At 36.1% G+C, this 19,436-nt stretch overlaps 1 protein-coding gene across 1 annotated transcript in view; it reads right to left on the bottom strand.

Moving 5' to 3' along the window:
• The window catches only part of LOC121324875 (follistatin-related protein 5-like), a 101,925-nt gene extending 89,371 nt beyond the window's left edge, over nt 1–12,554 (bottom strand). The window contains exons 1-2 of the mRNA XM_041267080.1: nt 12,495–12,554; nt 5,229–5,262 (exon numbers count right to left, since the gene is read on the bottom strand). Of these exons, the coding sequence (XP_041123014.1) occupies nt 5,229–5,262; nt 12,495–12,554 (94 nt within the window). The remainder of the gene's footprint in view (nt 1–5,228; nt 5,263–12,494) is intronic.
• Nucleotides 12,555–19,436: the final 6,882 nt, after the last annotated feature.

Here is a 19,436-nt window from a genome sequence, read left to right as displayed (position 1 = left end):
ACATTCTAAGTTGTGCTAATTAAATTCTAGTTGTTAGGAAGGAAAAATATATAATGTTTGTTTTAGTTTATTTTTTTTTTAATAAATGAAGAAGCAACTGAGACCATTTTTCTCAATTAAAAAGGTAAAATCACCAATCCGTTAGAAAGCTGGTGGGAGTAATGTTAGCACAATATTATAGCAACATCAGCAATTAAAAAGCAGAAGCAAAGCTGAAGTATGCAAAACAGTTAACAGAGTCTACAACATACATGACTCTGCATTGAATACAAAATGGGGATAAACATGCTAAAGACACTTAAGAAATTCACAAATTAAATGGGACTGAGCAGCTTTAAAGCTGAAAACTTGGCAACTTATCCTGCCCACAGTAATTGCTTGTCACATTGTGACCATCCATATGTTCAACCTACTTTTACTCAACTTTAACCTGTTAACAGCTGACACTTCAACCTGTTGCAGACTGAGCCTGTTCAGCTGTGAACACAGTTCTGTTACAGTTTATTGAAGGCGGAAAAAGTCACAATAGACAAGGGCCGCTGTATTTTTTCATGACCTCATTTTAGCCTGAAGCAGAGCCATGCCCTTGTGGGGGGCAATTTGTCATCCTGTAAAATCAAATCAGTCATTGATCTTATAGAACACGTCAAAGAAAACTGCTCCAGCTGGTCGAGTGTCAATTTTAATGGGAAATGTAAGCTACACAACAAAAAATAAAAAAGAGATAACGTTTATTGGTATCTCTACCAAAGCTTTGAAATTCCCATATGTTGAAGCTTGACGATGGAGTATATTTATTTGAAAAGGGCCATCATATCACTTTTCACACACTTTTTGCACTAAGAATATTCTTTACAAAGATAAGCAGTCTTTTTTAAGCTGATGGGTCCGCATTCACTTACATTGAAATTCTGATCTGTAACAAAACTTCAATTCAAAGTTAAATCATGGAGCTGTCATTCAAGCTGTGGGATGCTACAGGAATTACTTAGAGCTGTTAAAACCATGAACTGGAGTCAGAATTACACAAAATGTCAATATTATTTGAATATCTGGAGAAGTAATGAATCTTAAAAAAAAAAAAGGAGTGTGTTTACTGAATTAAATAACCCGACATGACAGCGTCTGATTCATATGGTCACTTCCCACAGGGATATGCTAATAACCTGTGTCCTTTACAGAGTGACAAACTGCCGTTGAAAACATGGCTGGATAACATTCTGATCATCTAAGCCCTTTTAAAACCTTGGTGATAGAAGAGAATGTTATATGAGCTAAATGAGATCACAATGCCACTCTGCTCAAAAGCAGGGTGCTTGTCAGGGTGGCATTACAAATGCCAGCTTTTCACCTCTAGGCAGCTGTTTTGATTCCAGCCCACCTTGGGAGTTTGAGCTGACACCCTAAAAAATGTTGATGATTGCAAACCCAATTCCTAGTAGACCAACGTCCTCATTTCAAAACTGTGCTCACAGAGCCAATGGGGACATCTCTGGCTGCTTCTCAATTATGCCAGGGGTCCCAGCTTTCATTGCACCTTGTGGCAGAGTAAATATGCAATTCAAAATAAAAGACCCCTTGTGTGGGTATGTCTTTGAAATGAGCAGATACCAGGAATTTGAGCAATCAGGCCACTGCTACAGTAATCCTGCCCTGATCTGATCAGAGCACATGGATAACAAATTCAAAAACAAACTGAAATCTCTTTGCAGTATTGTATTTATGTTTTAGGCCACTTGTTTAAGAACCAGGCAGTATATGTTACATTTGAAAAATCTGCATAATAGGTTTGATTTGATTGATTTAACCTAGATAAATATGTTAAATACAAGTAAAGTGTCAGTAGGTGTAGTAGTTGGAGATAGAGGAGAGAAAAACATATTTACCAGGGCCTGAACTCACTAGTTCAGTAATACAGTATACTAGGACTGGGTCTGTGTTTATGGCACATTGGCAGGGCAGTGTTGGAATGCTTGCTCTGCAGCTGCTCCAGCACAGCTCAGAAGAGACCACGTTAATGGCTACTGCTGTCAAATTTGGCAACTTTCAAAAGCATTGGATTATATGCCAACAAAAAAATATACTACACTGCCCCAACATACTGTTCAATGATCGAAAGCTCATTTCCACTAGAGTAAACATTTTATACCAGTGCTAAATTTTATATATGTAATGTTTTAATTGCTCATGACAAATATGATCATTAATGCCAACTGAAGTACGTCTGCAAGTCATTATGGGTTTGTGCACTACATGCTCCATCGCAAAACCAACAACTTTAGGGTTGGTCACACGTTACATTACTCCCTTAACTTCGCTGTAATTACATCGTAATCGCAAGCATGGTTTCATACGAAATGCATTGTGAATGTATCACTGCACAACTGCATTTGTTAGCCTGTCATCCTGTGCTTCAAAAACACAGTGCAGGAAGTGTTAAAAACTTTTTGTTTTGAAAGACAAGTTTGTCACAGACCGGAGCGATCTTTGATCTGCAAGACATTGTGAACTCCGACTAATCTAAAATGGACAACTGCAAAAGATCTGTACCATGGACAGTACCACAAAGATCAGAGAGTATAAACTGGGGGAGGGGCTTGGGGGGGGGCATAACGTGCAAATAAATTCACGGTTAATTGGACCCTTTAGGCAGGGTTTTCAATAATGTCCCAACGTGTTGGATGTTAACATCTGTCACTTGTTGAAGTAAGTATTATGTATATTTTTACTTCCCAATTACCATAACTTTCAGTGTTAATCTAGTATTGAGCAATTTGGTGTGGGCAAGCTGACAAACTAGGAGCTCTTGTATGTGCAGTACATAGCCTTGATCTAGATGGATTGTGTACTTTAGAATCTCAATTAAAGCTTATAATTAAATTAAACCACTTTTAAGACTGTCTTTTTTTTAAATGCATTAACCTGCAAACTCAACATTGTAGCTCAAAGTCTTGCTGTCAGTGAGATTTGCAGCCAATGGTGCGTTGCAAGCAGTGGCAAGTAATTTTTTTCGAATGATCGCTACAAACTCCTACACACTAAAAATAGCCTGTAGAAAGCTTGTGATAAGAAATTTGCTTACTTATGGCTTGGCATTTTATAACCTCATCAGTCCATGTAATACTTTAAATGGATATAGGGATTTTCATTTATTAATGATACACTTTTTTTTTTTCTTGGATGTCCCAACTGGGAATGCATGATGCTTCCACTTAAACGTATTTCCCCTCACAGAATTGTGCACTATTAATGAATGAAAATCTGAATGTCCATTTAATGGAGGCAGGGACTATATATGGTAATTTTGTTTTGCAAAAGCATCCAACAGAGCGGTACATATCCAGGTATCATTTAATATGGAACGGTTGACTCTTTAAATAAATGCAAATAGTGTTTGTCATAGTCTAGAAAAGACAAAACCTAAAGCACCCCTACAGTTTAGTCTAGCCATTAGAACCTTATGGAACCATTATGGTGTCAGAGATTTTATATCAGTAATATTGTACAACCAAACACTTTAGGCTATAGCTTAGTGATGAATAACATGCCGCACCTACAAAATAAACAGCTGCTGCAACGGTATTTGTCCAATTACTGTACTTACAAACAGGTGAAAATAAAACGCATGACCTTTGTGAAATATTGAAATGCGTCTACAGCCTTTAAATGTCACAGATTTATTTTAGATCTGTGTCAACTAAAATCATCCCACAAATTGCTTGCTGTTGTTGTTGTGTAGTAGCTACATGTACCATGCAAACTTCATAGAAACCGCACCGGTAAATCAATCACGCCCAAGACTAAACTAGGGCATGTTGATTAATGTGACCAACTTCAGATATAAACAAACAAAACATCATATAACCAAAGCCTGAGCAGTGCTGGTAAGAAAAGAACATACAAAGCTTGAAAAAAAAAAAAAAACCTTATTCAAGAATTGCAAAGAACAACTATTATTTGCCTAGGATGATTGGACAGCCTTTCATACACCAACAGAAACAGAAGCCAGTAACACTACGACATTTAGACTAGAGTCACCCACCTCTATTGATGAATTACAGAAATAGTACAAGGCTAGATGGAAGACCGCCATTCTATTCTGATCCACCAGGAATGATTTCATTCATGTAGTTACATTACTCTAAACAATCCTTTGAGGTACTGTATGTTTAAGGCCGTCACTGCATTGTAATTTTACCTTTCTTACGTTATTTTAATAGTCACCTAACAATAAAATCATATGATCCAAAATTGACTTTGTTTTATACATGTTAATGTATGGAGCTCCATCCTCAATCACAGATTTGTGTGTTATGGGCATGTACGGTAGTACATGTTAGGATTATTGTAACTACAGTATAATTTAATGTAGTTAGTTTACCTGTATTTTTGAGGCAAGTACCAATGTTACAGTTTGTAATACTATGTTGCTTAGCCATAAAGTCAATACGAGATATGGTTATAATCACTGCTTGGTAGTCTTGTGCAACTCAGATAACTTTTTAAAGAGAACCCTATCAACTTATGTTAGATGAAGCGTTACAAAAGGGACATGCAGCCCCCCCAGGTGTTAAAGGAGTAATGACCAAGGCTTCAACAAAAATAGAATGTCCTTACTTCTAAATACGGTAGTATAACAAAACAACCTTTAATTCTGTTCAAAAGTTTTACAGACCTTTTTTTTTTTTTTTACTTTGATTTAGTGCAAGTCGATTTTTCCACAACACTTAGTTCATGTCCTGTGTTATAGATTTAGTAATACGACTCCACCTGGGGAGATCTGTACTAATTCTCTGAGTTGGTCACAGGACACACAATCTGTAACTAAGGAAGCGGATGGTTGGAGAAGACAAGTACTTCGATCAAACTAAGACTGCTGTGGCATGATGAATGGGCTGGAATAAAGATCAATTGCAAAACAGTGTGGGAGTTCAAAACAACTTTCACCATAAAGGCACTGAACTACCACTGCCTCACATGTTCTTCTGTGATGTACAAGCACTCTATTGGAATTGCAGTCCACTCACTGCACTCACTTGACTCAAGTTGTCCACACACTGTGTACAACTTAAGTGGCCTGAACAGGGTTGTATGCACCGTGATTCACTGTGAAAAATACGGTTTCCCAGATCTGGAATATGGACACATTTTCTTTCCAGAAATACTGCAGTTGGAAATCAGTGAGTCCACCGTGCATGACTGGTATGGATTTTTAAAAAGTTGCTTACCTTTGCTAGTTGTTGCATCTGGTCCTTCACTTTGCTGTAAGAAAAAGATACAATAGATAAGCATTACGAGGTTCAAAAGAAATGTGTTATATACATGCAGTCTGCATAGTGTATATTGATTTGTGATACCCACTACTTTCTCTCACACCTGCTAGATAGATAATAAAATACACTGTCTACATAGAGGATACGCCATTGCAGGTCATGGTGTTTTACCAGTCACTCTGTCATTAGACTGAATGCCAGAGACATATATTACACTTCTACTACATTTCTATCAAGAGGTACATGCCATATAGGTAATAACATTATTATTACAAAACAGAACACACATCTGCTGTATATAAGTATTGGTTCGCTCCTGTATGCTTTTTTTTTATGAGAATAAACCAAAATGCCTCTGTACCAATAAAGGAAAAATAATCTAATGTAACCAGACCTGTCATATATGGAGTTAATTCAGAAACTAATGAGCTCACGAGAGCTGACAGGTCTATTGAAATATGAGATTAAATGGTTTGAGAGAAATCAGAATTTAAAAAATATATATTCCACTATTAGTAACATTCTTGTTAATTCATGAATAAAGCTCGAGCTCCTAACAAACGTTAGAGGAAACTTTAGATTAACACAATAATGAACCATGCTAATATTATGATGGAATTAAATATGCAAATGAAGTGGAATACAGAAATCTGTGGACACAAATATTTTTAATGAAAATTATATTAACTCTACCTAAAGAGCATTTATTAGGATAGGATTAAAATTATGTGATTCGTCTACATTTCCCATGAGCACAAAATTAACCATAGTAATGAGACGTCGTGAAGTAATTTGTGTTTTTTAACCTCTAACACATGATGTGAACGGATGGATTTCCCAGAGAGCAGCATGCTACAGTTTTACAACTTCATTTGCATTTCCGATTGAAGTTTTGCTTTGAAATGTGCGAAACCGTGGACCATGAAAATCTGGCAGGTGGGCCACAAAGGAGACATTTATAAGTGCCGCTTTATTTTGTCACATTGTTAAAAGTTATAAAGATACAAACCATCCTAATTTTTCTAACTAGAAACAAAGGCAAGGGAGTGGGCATGGAGAATGGAATGACTGAATGGTTCCTTATAAACCTTACAATGCCCACCGCAGGGCAAACTTCAAAACACATACAGCAAAGAATATTTGGATATTACAGTATGACAATCAGAATACAGCAGTGATTGTATAATAATTGAAAATCTTACTCTAGTGACATTTTCCAGACACTCAGCATTAGACACCATAATCTGATTTCAATGACCCTGATTAGCACTATTATTGAACTACCTTATATTAGGTAGTCTGTGATCAGACACTGCATATGCTTTAGTACATTACACATTTATCAAAAAATGTTTTGCCTTTAAATTAATTAACATGATATTGTTCGGTGCCAGCCTCACAGTTACTGCATGTGGGAAGTGCAAATATTTGCACCCATTAAGCCCAATTGTGTTTTAGGTAGTGATACGTTTGGGATTACTTCATGAAAATTACCATAAATTGTAAAATTGCTACGCAACACGTTCTAAGTGTGTTAATTACAAATTTAAACAGAGGAGTATCAAGCATGCACAGTATAATGTTGTCATTATGTATGGGCAGCAAACCTAAAAAGGTGAAACAGTTCAAACGTGCAGCAAATTGTTTGGACATGACCCAGAAAAAGCAGACACCCAGTGGACAGGGCTGATCATTACCACTAGATAGCATCCAGAAGACATGTCATCAAGAAGCAGACAGCAGAACACAGGCTGAAGAAATGAGATGCAGGAATAGGACAAGCATGACAAGGGGACCGGCAGAGAGTTGGAAAGGCTTTTCCACACCAGTGAACAGACAACGGATCATAGCGATGTTGATAAAAATGATTTATGAATCAAGTCCAGGATTACATGCTGCGTGACATTAGTAACGCCGAACACAAACATATGCAGAGTCTGTAGTGATTTAGTAAAAATACTCATACACTTACACACACACACAATGATAGTGCAAAGAAATACATTTAACTACGTGGGAATGAATATGGCTGTGTGACCATTGCTCCTACTGGCCTCTGTTTGTGAAAGACGATTTTACATTTGCACTTTTTTTCCAATTCAGTTTGAATTATACAGTACTTGACATTATAGCGAGAGCATCAGTTGTTTTGCACTTGGGATTTAATTTTTTTTTTTTAAAGAGCTACTCTAAAAAAAAAAAAAATAATGTTTTGGGCTCTTGCTCTTCTCCACTGCAACACTAGAGCTAGCAAACTAAAGTTATGCCCCATTCATTTCCTACAGGGGCAACACAGGTTATATTTTCTTATTTATTGCATTTATTTATTAGGTTGTAATAAGCAGGACTGGGCTGTAAAAGCCTAAGTTACAAACTACCCATGTGAGGACTGCTGTGTTTGTTTGGCCTATGTAATAAAGTGGCAAATAAATAAATACAGAAATGGCATCTTTATTTGCATGTTTTGTTTTTTAAGTCTTTAGCCACAAATCAGTTATGGAAATGTAGTCGTTTACAATCTCTACACAACACAATCACAATCTCTTACAACAATGTTGTAATTTTATTTCTGCGCAATTTGTTAGAAATCTTACATATGAGTCGCGTGGATAACGCATAAAAAAAAAAATCTCAATATAGACTTTCAAAGCGGAAAATACATGTGTTAATAAGGGAATTTTTTTTTTTTGTGTGTGAATCAAAATAAAACATCAATGGGAGCAACAATCGAAATGAAACGTCACATCAGATTGAATGGATTGCAAAAGTAAAAAGTATGTGTAAAAAATCTCTCCATCGTTGATGTGAATAGAGGTTAAAACCTTGTGACTAAGACGTGGTTAAAAATAGGGCAGCCACCCTAGATCACAAGCCAAAGTGAATCGACTGTCGAGGAGTATTTATAATACAAAAAATATAAAGTCGCTTGCCAAAAAGAGTTTGAGATAAAAACAGTTGAAGCAAATGTGTCCGTTCATATGCACTCCCACCACTGGGGTGCATAAGGAATCTGAACTTTCAGATTGTTTTATTCAAAGATTATGCTAATCCTTTGGAGAATCTGCTCTGAAATTAATTGGAGGAGAGGTATTTGATGCCCATAATACTATGGCATTTAAAGTTCACATAGCAAGATATAATGAGAATATTTGAGTAATCGCTAAATCATGTTATTAAACTGTAGTTTCTTTCAACGGTATCTCATTTATAAATCAGCAGGAGGCTTTATAATTAAATTCAGAGATTAAAAAAAGTAGGTTTCGCTAGGCTCAGAAATTACAGTACATTTGTTCCAACAGCTTCACTGTGCTTTAAATGTAAGAGAATTCCTGTTTTATTGGTATCAGTCTGAGAGACCAAGAATCTACCAAAAAAAAACAACACATTTGTTAATATCTTCTGTACAGTTTCCACAGTTACGTGATTTCTACATTTCAGAGAAAACTTTAAGTAGCGACATCTTCAGGACTTTAATTTAGTCTACAGGCCACAGCTAATGATGCCATTGGAAGCACTTTAGTTTTTTGGTAACAGAGCTGTTAAAGCAAATGCCTCCTCACAGGAACTTCTCAGCTATGGTATATACATTCCCTGTACTAGCAAAAAGAAAGAATACTATAACCCATCTGAAACCTTTGGTGGATTGAAACACTGACACCCTTACTCTATATTAGCTCTGTGTTTTCCCAAGGGTGATTTATTAGTATTACTAAAATACAGTGAAAACACAGAGGAGAGCGCCCGAGATTGGACAGGTGTGCCAGTTTTAGGATGGCAGCATTTAGATTCTAAAGTTAAGATGACGCTTGTACAACACACAAGTTGTGTTAAATGTCTTTTTTAAGTACAACTGTTTGTGCATTACACCGCAGATTGCATTTATTCAGTGCACTACCTCTGTCCACTAGGCTGATTTCTGCCGCAGACAAATGCTGCTGCTGACAACCCGCCTGCGTGTATTACTCTGCTATTCCAGAGGGTCTCATTTCACTATATCATGTTCTTGTCACTAGAATAACTTAGGAGGCTCCCCATCTCTTATTCGTAACCATGTTTATAGTTCAATCACAACAACGCCCCAGCACCTGCAACACAAGATGAACAGCACCCCTCGCATTACAACCAGTCAATATCAGGGGCTAAATTAGTCTTGAGAGAGAGAGAGAGAGAGAGAGAGAGAGAGAGAGAGAGAGAGAGAGAGAGAGAGAGAGAGAGAGAGAGAGAACTCCTCATTACACCATGGCCATATGCCCAAAAAGGTTAGCTGGGATCATATTTAATGTTTAATTAAATGTTTCGTGAATAGAGCAGGGGAGAAATTTTCGATTTTTCTCCACTCTACACTGCCTGTCATCACGTACAGAATTTGGATAATTGAGTGCCAAAAAGATGAGTTTGTCAGTGCCTTTATTAATCTACCTGGAGAGAGAGAGAGAGAGAGAGAGAGAGAGAGAGAGAGAGAGAGAGAGAGAGAAGAAACCCATCAAAATCTGATTCACAGTTTCATGCATGAAATTACTGTAAACATACAAACTTAGGTTGCCTGTCTGACATGCTCATTGCAGCTATATTGAATCAGGAATTTAATAGTATCTTTTTTGGTTTGCTTTGTATGGTCAGTAGGAATAGTACCAGCCATCAAACTCCAGTAGATAATAAATTTGTGAAAAGATACTAGGATAAAATTGCTTGCTCTTCACTCACTCATTATACGTACAACTAAAAGAGGGAAAAACAAACTCAACAACTACAAAGCCTCAAGCCTAGGACATACTGGCAAATATACACATGGTGTTGTGACTGCTCTTTCAGTCTCTAACCAGGTTATGCTTTTTTATAAAATGATAGCAGTGCCTACAACAGTTGCGATGCTGTCTGGCCTGCGGTCTATACTCTGATAATAAACATGTGACAGTAAATACAACTCTCATGAGGAAACCACATTGATGTAATGAAATGACGTAAAGATGTGCTTCTTCCATATTAATAAACACCAGCAGTATTATTTATAAAAATCCGTATCCATCTCTTAAACACACAGATATCAATGCAAATTTCATAGAAACTGTCTACTTGACTAAAATTACAAAAATACCCTAGTTTTGTATTATTTAACATAATAATAATAATAATAATAATAATAATAAATAATAATAATAATAATAAAGTGTTCCCCATTTTTAACACTGTAGTCTGGAGCCATAGGTTGGAGACAGTGCAAGTATTAGTGTAATGGCATTATGGGGTAGATGGGAGTCATGACCATATCATCTTATTACTGACTCCGTGGTTTAAAAGGTACACCTTATAAGGAGAGAGCACTGTAATCATTTTAATACGGATCAACTGGCAAATCAGTTGAATGTACCTTCACTTGGTTGCCTCAAGTTCCACCAAGCATCTTAATAAAAGACTCTAAGTAAATGTAATTGAATGTATAGAAATGTACCAGTTTTGTGATATTTGAAGCCTCAGCTCAGTCTGATTTGCATTCACATTAGCAAGAAGGAGTGCAAACATCCTCCACACTGCTTTTCTCTTCGTTCTCTCAATAGAGATTGAGAGTATTACCTGGCTGTTAACCATCTCAATTGCACAGATGGACCATAAGGGAATATTATTACATGTTGTATCATTAGTAAGTTAAAGGAAACACATTATGTGCAAATGATATTCAGTGATTACGCTTATTAATAATATAACATCTGCTTTTTCATGTAATTTCCTCTCATCTACCAGATACAAAAATACATATTCAATTGCCAATTACAAAAAGAAGAATGCTGTAAACTGCGAAAAAAAGTGTGAACGAATTCCCAAGTGTCTTCTATTCAAAAGTCTAAAAACCTGAAGCATTAGCAAACCCATCTCTGACAGTTTGTCAATTCTGTTATCTGTGTTACAGATTTAACTTTTTATTTAGAAGCTTTTCTTTTAGTTTATTTGGGTTATTAAAAAAGAAAAGAAAGAACATTTTATTGAACAGTTTAAGCACCATGCCTGTTTCAATCTGGAGGGCAGAGTTTCATAATCACAGATTCCATACTGGAATGGACTAGCATAATGGAGGTGGCTTGGAAGATTAACCAAGGGTTTGTAATATGAATGCAACAGTATATATATATATAAATATATATATACACACACACACACACACACACACACACACACACACACACACAGTGGTTTACAATGTTATGGAATGCCAAGTGTAAATAAGGTGAAACTTCGTGCAGTCAATATGGATTAGAACAGATACTGTGTGTGTGTGTGTGTGTGTGTGTGTGTGTGTGTGTGTGTATATTGCATTATTCCACTGAATGTTTTTGTTCACTGCCTGACAGCATGGGATAGTGTGAATACAGTCTTAGATTAGGTCTTGGCTGAACCAATTACAGCACTGTATTTTATACCTTTAAAGTCAACAATTCAGCATCATAGCTCTACTGACAACATATAAATTAAAGATATAACACCTAAGACAGCTGTTGTAATTCAATTGTCTCGCCTAAGATTAGTTGCAAACATACAAAATCGTACACCCAGTAAACCGAGGACTTCAGGCAGATTGCCTAAAACCAAGCTGCCCCCCACTGGCTCCAGTGACAGACCAGAATATTCGATCAATATGTTTCTCCAAAGAGAGCTGACTGATAATGCCTGGCAAGTGTTCTGCAGCTATTGCATCAGCTGCTCAGCACTGCGTGGCATTGTTGGTTGCAAATAAATAAACAAATGCGTGCACACACACACACACACATTATATATATATATATATATATATATATATATATATATATATATATATATATATATATATATATATATATATATATATATATAACACTATGTTTAGTTGCTGTAGTTCTATGAGGTTTCATAGTGCCTATGCTTACACTGCTGTACTGTACCCAATACAATACTCATGCAGCACTAAGGAAACCCATCACAATTACAGTAGCCAAACATATAGACTTACAGCAGACCTCTTAATATCCATTGCTTTTTTTTTTTTTTTTTTTAAAGATTTTCCAGAACAAAAAACTTGATCCCAAAAATGTAAGCGATGAAAGACAAGCAGTAAAACTGCTGTATTGCTTTACCTCCAATGCAGAGCATTAGCAGCCATCTGAGTTTGTGAAAACCCAGGCTAATGACATGGAAAGTGTGCATTTCAATTTGAGACAGGGAGAGGCTTGCACATTCAAGAGAGTGCCGCACCTTCTTCTCTATGAAAGGGTGTTTTGGATCATGCTGTTTTGGTACAGCTGCACGATTCATCTTGGATCAATCAGTTGAGACGCAAATGGAAAAGCATGCCTATACACAATGAAGGCAATATGTGTTGCAAATAACACCTGCGCTTTTATACATATCCCCAAGCTGAGTCGACAAACATAATTGTTCATGGATGAAAACAGACACCGGCTTTTGTGATTCAAAAGTCACTGGGAATTGAAGTAGTATGGACATTATTAATGGATGAGCACAGAAGTTACAGATAAACATATTCATCACATTTTTAATTCTGAAGCACCCGGCACACAAACACACACACACACACAACTGGACTTCCCCTGTATTAACAGACTTATGTCATGCCATGCTTGTTCACAGTTTAACACATGTTTATAAAAACAGAGAAAAAACAAAAAGCAACATTAAGTTGCTTCATAGCCCAAAGCAGGAAGGCATTACCTGGAAAATCGCAAGCTGCTTTTTAAACACTTAGGAGGTATCAGGTGGCTAATTTAACCAATTTCAGATTATATTTGGGAGAGGGTATGTCTAAAGTATTACAGTTCATTGCACAGCTGCACACTGACACAGCTTTCATTACTTCTTTTGAGTGATTTTGAGGTTAAGTGAACAGCAGGTAATAAACAAAGTGTCAAGTCAGTAGATTGCAATGGATTGCTATGACACAGACCTGACGACTCCCAAATTTTGTCGTGTAAATTCAGCTTCTGCGACAGCTACTGTATAGTGGGCCTTTCAGTACTGTCATCGAGGGAGCAAACCCTTAGAAACGGTTAGCACTGTAAATGTGCATGCAGGTTCTGTAGTTGTACAGGGTATCACGTTTTTTCGTCAGTATTATACAATGCATTTACCATAGTTATCAAGATTTGGGATGTTTTTTTTTAATATGCTTTACCATACTCCTCTGAGCTTTACAATGCTTTCTTATGCTTTCAATGGTTTCACCACTTTGCCATGATTTTACTATAGCAATTAAATGGGGTATGGTTGCAAATTATCATATATAGCAAAATTGGATCTAAATAATGTCTAAATAATAACTAAATACTATGTCTACTATTTCAAACGTGCACAATTATTTTCTAATTCTGTTCTGATACAGTACTTCTAATAGTTTTTATTTTTATAACTGTTCATTGTTAATATCCTTAGAATCAAACCAGGTGCTTTTGAAAGATACCAAATAAAATCCTATTAAGTCATTAATGTTCACATCAAAAGGTTTTATACAACAGCAGCAAGCGAGAGGATGTTTCTTCCCTAAAGTTAGTCCACCGAGAGGTGGGAAAGATTCCCCACCAAACTATTCAACTCTTAACTTTTAACAGGCACAAAGCACCTTGACATATTCCAGGAACTGAATAAGCCAATCCTTGCTTTTCCCCCCTGGATCCCTTGTAAAACTGTCTGAAAAAAACTGACATATCCAGATCACTAACAACTTGGAATCACACACAACTGAGAAATAAGCATACAGTAATGCACCACTGCTATGCTTAATTGCACTAAGAAATGGGCAATGATTCCAGGAGATTTTTGTGTTGCAGTGCATTTGCTGCATTTTGACAGATGTTCCTAACAAGGGATATTAACCTGAAACAATGGATCACTTAACAGCAACTATTCTGTTATACTTTTTACCTGACTCCCAGAAAAGCCAGGAAAATTAAAGTACTCAAATCTAAAAGCAGAACGTACTGTTGGTAAAGACTAAGTGATTTTAATGGAGAAACATTACAGCCATCAAAACAGCAGGGTATGGAAAAGAATAAGAACTGTTTCTTGAGAAGATTTCCAAGTATTGTGATTAGAAGAATATGTTTTAGATTGAACTGTTTTTTTTAATCATTTTAACTACTTTCACAATCTTAGTTTTTTATCACCATGCTACAGTACAAAACTGCATTTCATAAAATAGCATAAATCAACATGCTTAAATTAAAAGCATGCAAAGTAACATTAACAACTGGCTTTCCGATAATAAGTTTCTGATTTTGAGTTCAGAGAAGGACATTTATTATTCAACTTTCATCACCTAATTTTTGTTTTGCTTTTTTTTTAAACATATAAACCTTAAAACAAAAGAAATGTTTGACACTGCTCTTCCATGAAGAGAGACACTGGTGTGCAAATGTATTAGAACAGCCCATTGCTTCTGTTTGTATTTGTTGTGCATGTGAAATCAAAACCACTAACTGCAAAAATGCATGACACATTTTAGAAGTTGTTTAAGATGCCTAATTAAAGCACAAAGTGGTCTAACACAGGCACATGTGAGTGTCTATTGTTTCTTACTGACCGGAAAATGAAATTCTCACACCCTGAAGTTTTCCTGCAGGTAGGCATATAAAGTATATAAAAGGATGTAAATGACAAATCTTGAGGTGCACACTACTGTATTAACAAACATCAGTCATTCAATATGCTTTTTAATGGACTTGCCTCATGTTGAAATCTCCCTGAGGTTTGGCCAGGCTTTTTTTCTGTATCCTTGTCCATCCATCCTTCTGTCACCCCAAGGGTAACCCCCAGCAGTAAGAGAATTGTGCAAAGTCTCTGTGATCTCATCAGTTCCACTCTGTTATAAACAAGATGACAACTGTCAGATAGGATCATCTCCAGCATACAGTTCAATGTATCAAACACATCCCGCTGGCAAAGAGATGTCTCGACACATCATGCGAACACTAAATAACTTGGACGTATAACACTTACACCATCGCTGCGGCTGCACTCAGGGAGTTAATTGCTGATATGACAGTCATCCAAACATATGCTTTGGTTTTCTGTTGCCATAATAAAGGTCACATTAAAATAGGGCTTCTTCAATAAAAAAAAAATAACCTTTTAAAGTCCTGTTCTTGGTTCCAACTTGATGAGGCATCACAAACAAAACACCTGAGACTAGAAATAACACGCTATTGCGAATGACATATTAGCACGTTAGCCCTAAAGCCATGATTAAATGTGAAATTATAACATGTATAAGTACATCTGTAGTCGTGTCATGAACATTGATTTGATTCTGGGACACGCTGCATGGCAGGGGGCTTGGACAGGGTAATGTGGTCCATATACCTGCAATTTAGCACACCTGCAGCCTATATATGCAACAAAAAACAACAGATAAGGGTATTTTGTGGAGATATTTTGAATAAATTCAACTGAAAAACACAACATTCACTTGAGGTTTTACTAGAAAGTAGACTAATTGCAAAAAAAAAATACATTTAGGCAAATTCTTTTACTTTACCAACTTTTAGTTCTCAGCCACTGAAAAATGGAAACTAAAAAACTTTTTTCTGTTGAATTTAAACTTCAGCCATGTTTCATAACATTTTCCCCTTCTTGGCTTAAAAAGGTCAAAAGATGAGTTGACCTATTGCATCTACGAGCCAGACTGGTGGATGCAAAAAAAAAAAAAAAAAAAAAAAAAAATATATATATATATATATATATATATATGGATCTGTGTATTAATAACAAGATTCTGTATGCAAGTAATATAATGTATCTACGACATTACAGGGATCAATTTAGAAGCAGCAAACTACTGACCATTTAGTTTACTAAATACTGTGAATTTTAAAGATTGCTGCAAATGCTGTTAACTTTAAATCCTGAAGTGATACCCATGAGGTTTTGTTTTAGCAGATCACTTCAAACACAATGTAACATTTGAAGAGAACAATTAAAACTGACATGAGAATGCTGCTGGAGTTGACTTGCCTGACCTTAAAATGACATTTGATGTCACAGCCCACATAATTTTATTGCAACAGCTAACCAAATACAAAGCAATTGTGCAAAGGCTGATTCCAGCTGTATTTATTACATCTGCAAAGATCAGTAGGGTAATCTGGGGTAAATATGAGGCAGGCAGATTCCAATGCAGAACGAATATATTTTTATAACCTTGGAAATTGACTACATGTGTATATGAAACACAAGGTTCTGTGTGTGTGTCTAGGTTTCCATATTATCACAACTTTAATAAAAGCTTCAGTGTTTGTTTTTGTGTTTGCTCCACTTAGTTATAACACTATGTGCTGTGAACAATCTGGGACCAGTCAATTCAAACAACTAGAGTTCAAACATAAATAGAGAGAAGTGATTTGTTTTAATTGCCAGTTAATCTGTCCTATTCCCAACTGATTAGTTACCAGTTCAAATTTAATGGATAGGAACTGTTGTCAGAATAATGTGATGTCCTGCAACATGCCTATTAAACTACAGCAATTAACTTGTAATAGTTAACTCATTTAATAGGGGTCTCTCTATTTAAAGGTGGCATCATGATGTAAGGTTCTGCACCTATAGGAAATTCAGATCATTTATCTGTACTTATGATATAACTTGAATTGATGTCATAAAGGTACCAGAATGGTGTACTAAAGAGAAAAATAACTTGTCAAATCAACATATGTCTGCAAATATGAAAGCTAAATATTGTCTTTACATACATGTTTAATATTTACTGTCTGGCGTATTTAGACAGCAAAGCAGTGTATTAAATAGACAATTTCTTTAAAGGGTAGACATTTGAAAAGGAAAACTCAAAGCTATTATCATTTTACTTGTATCATATTTTATTAAACACAATGTTACACAATAAAAAGGCTGTAAAGTAGGTCTCTGATGTAGAGAAATGAGGATCCTGTCTGTATTATTATTTCTTCTAAGCCCTTGTGTAAACTTAACTAGAGCATTATTACTGAAATGCATCCATCTGAAACTTTAAGATAAAGACTTCACAGTTCACTTTAGCTAGATGATGCAGCGCCTCCAACTGCTGCAGTTAAGGAAAATGCAATTCAGCAGCTCAGAATAAGGCTTCACTCAATTTCACATTGCAAAGTGAAAGCTAATAAAGCAGACATAATTTCCAAAGCCTGGTGATATTTATCATGACTCGCTTGTTTGCTATAAATGTGGTGCTGAGTGTACAAAGATGAAATCACGAATTCTGTTTAAACAGAAAAGTACGTCCAGACTGGTAATTTGACCCTATATCACGACAGTGTGTGGGGAAATACTATTTTTGATGATATTTTTTTTTTTTTTTTGACATTGGCGGTTCAAGACTTTGACTAGTGGCTCCTTGTCACGTCTTAAGTGTTTTAATTTATTTCAGGATGTGCACTAAAATTCACCTTATAATACCCCCCCCCCCCCCCCCCCCCACACACACACACACAAATTAAGTCTAGTAAGCAATTATACAGTGCAGCAATCTATTATTATTTAAACCAAAAAGGAAACAAGTTTAAGATATCTTATCTTTACAGTCGATGTAGCTAATCTCGTTGAAGATTACTGTTAGCTCTGTAGCTAGAGTAGCTCTTGTTATTTTATCAGTATTGATTTCTCACGGGTTCTATGGTTGAGCATGGATAAAGAAATACACCGACTACCAAAAAACCTTAAACAGGTATATTTTCAACAGACCTAAACAATGGGATATACAATATATCCTTGTCAATAATATCATGTACACTCCTAAGGTTCTTGGATGGCTAGTTCTCCAGAAGAAAAGCCATACTACTGTAATTATTTCAGAACCCAGATAGTGGACAGCTCCTTAAGGAGCTGGTGCTGATGACAACACAACACGTAAAGTAGCCCTGGATAATGGTAATTATCATAAAACCGAACATGCCGCTTACAATATTGCAATCATTTAAAAATAAATAAATGTCACATTTTCCAAAAAGGTTTGACTTTACAGTATGACAAGAATTTATTTTAAATAAATTATCTGTTTTTTGCAGTTGTCATACATATTGCAAGTATTGTGTGTATGTATTATGAGTTCAGTATAGCACTGCTGTATATTAAAAGAAGAATGAAAAGGGAGAAAGTCTGTAAAGCCTGTGAAGGGTGTATTGCTGTTGTATCACTCAATACCTCTGCTCACAAGCTTTTATTTATATATTGCAAACTCCCAGGGACACATTTTTTGGTAGCCAGGGAATATCGCGATTAATTTGACATGAAGGAAGCCTTGAATGGTGTTTATTTGCATTAAGTGTGCCGTCTGTTTCAAGACTGTCCCCCGTGCCCTGTCAAAAAGTCAAACTACTAAATCGGGGATTCCATCGGAGAATGTGGCAATATGAGCCGCTCAGTGATCTGATTCCATTCTCCTGTTAAACAAACCCAGCGCACTTAAAAATGTTCAAGTGCATTCAAAACAACATACCAATATAACAACTGTGGTATACTATCTGTATCCACTAAAGCGACATCATGGATTTATTCTCCCCGGCATATACAGCTATGGCCAAAAGTGCTGCATCCCTTAGAAATGAACCGAATTTAGATAATTAACATGATGCAATTAAAAGAGACTACAACATGATATTGCAGGAGTCTACCAGAAGCCATAATAGTATTACAGTATGTCATGTTAGATTTGGAAATGCGGTCAGTAAATTCAACCTGTTAACGTAATATTACTCAGCAGGTTTCATTCGACTTTATGTTAATTGCCAATTCTATATAGCGATGCAAAACTTTTGGCCACAGCTGTACATGTTTGCTCTCAGATTCACACAGCAATACTTAAGTACGTGATTGGATCAAGATCCATTTATCAAAAAACAAATAAGCACCCGCTTTGGGACTATGAATAAAAACGTGTTTGCACAGCTCGGGATGCACATAACGGAGAGGTTTAATTCTGCTGTCAGCATTGATAACACGCCGTTCAATAAGTGTACTGCATTTGCAATAACATAATGTTTTGTATAGTAAACTAACGCCGTCCTAGCAAAATTGTCAAGGATCGCTCAATCTTTAGACTACTTTCTAGTGATTAATACAGACCTAAATTTAGAAGAAAACATAACACATAACACAGTGCCTCATGCATATATGTTTATTATTACTACTGGTATT

The sequence above is a fragment of the Polyodon spathula genome, chromosome 12 (genome assembly GCF_017654505.1).
Source record: "Polyodon spathula isolate WHYD16114869_AA chromosome 12, ASM1765450v1, whole genome shotgun sequence".
Lineage (NCBI taxonomy): Eukaryota > Metazoa > Chordata > Actinopteri > Acipenseriformes > Polyodontidae > Polyodon > Polyodon spathula.
The sequence above is the reverse complement of the archived record's forward strand: the minus strand, read 5'-3'. Positions and strand labels throughout refer to the sequence as shown.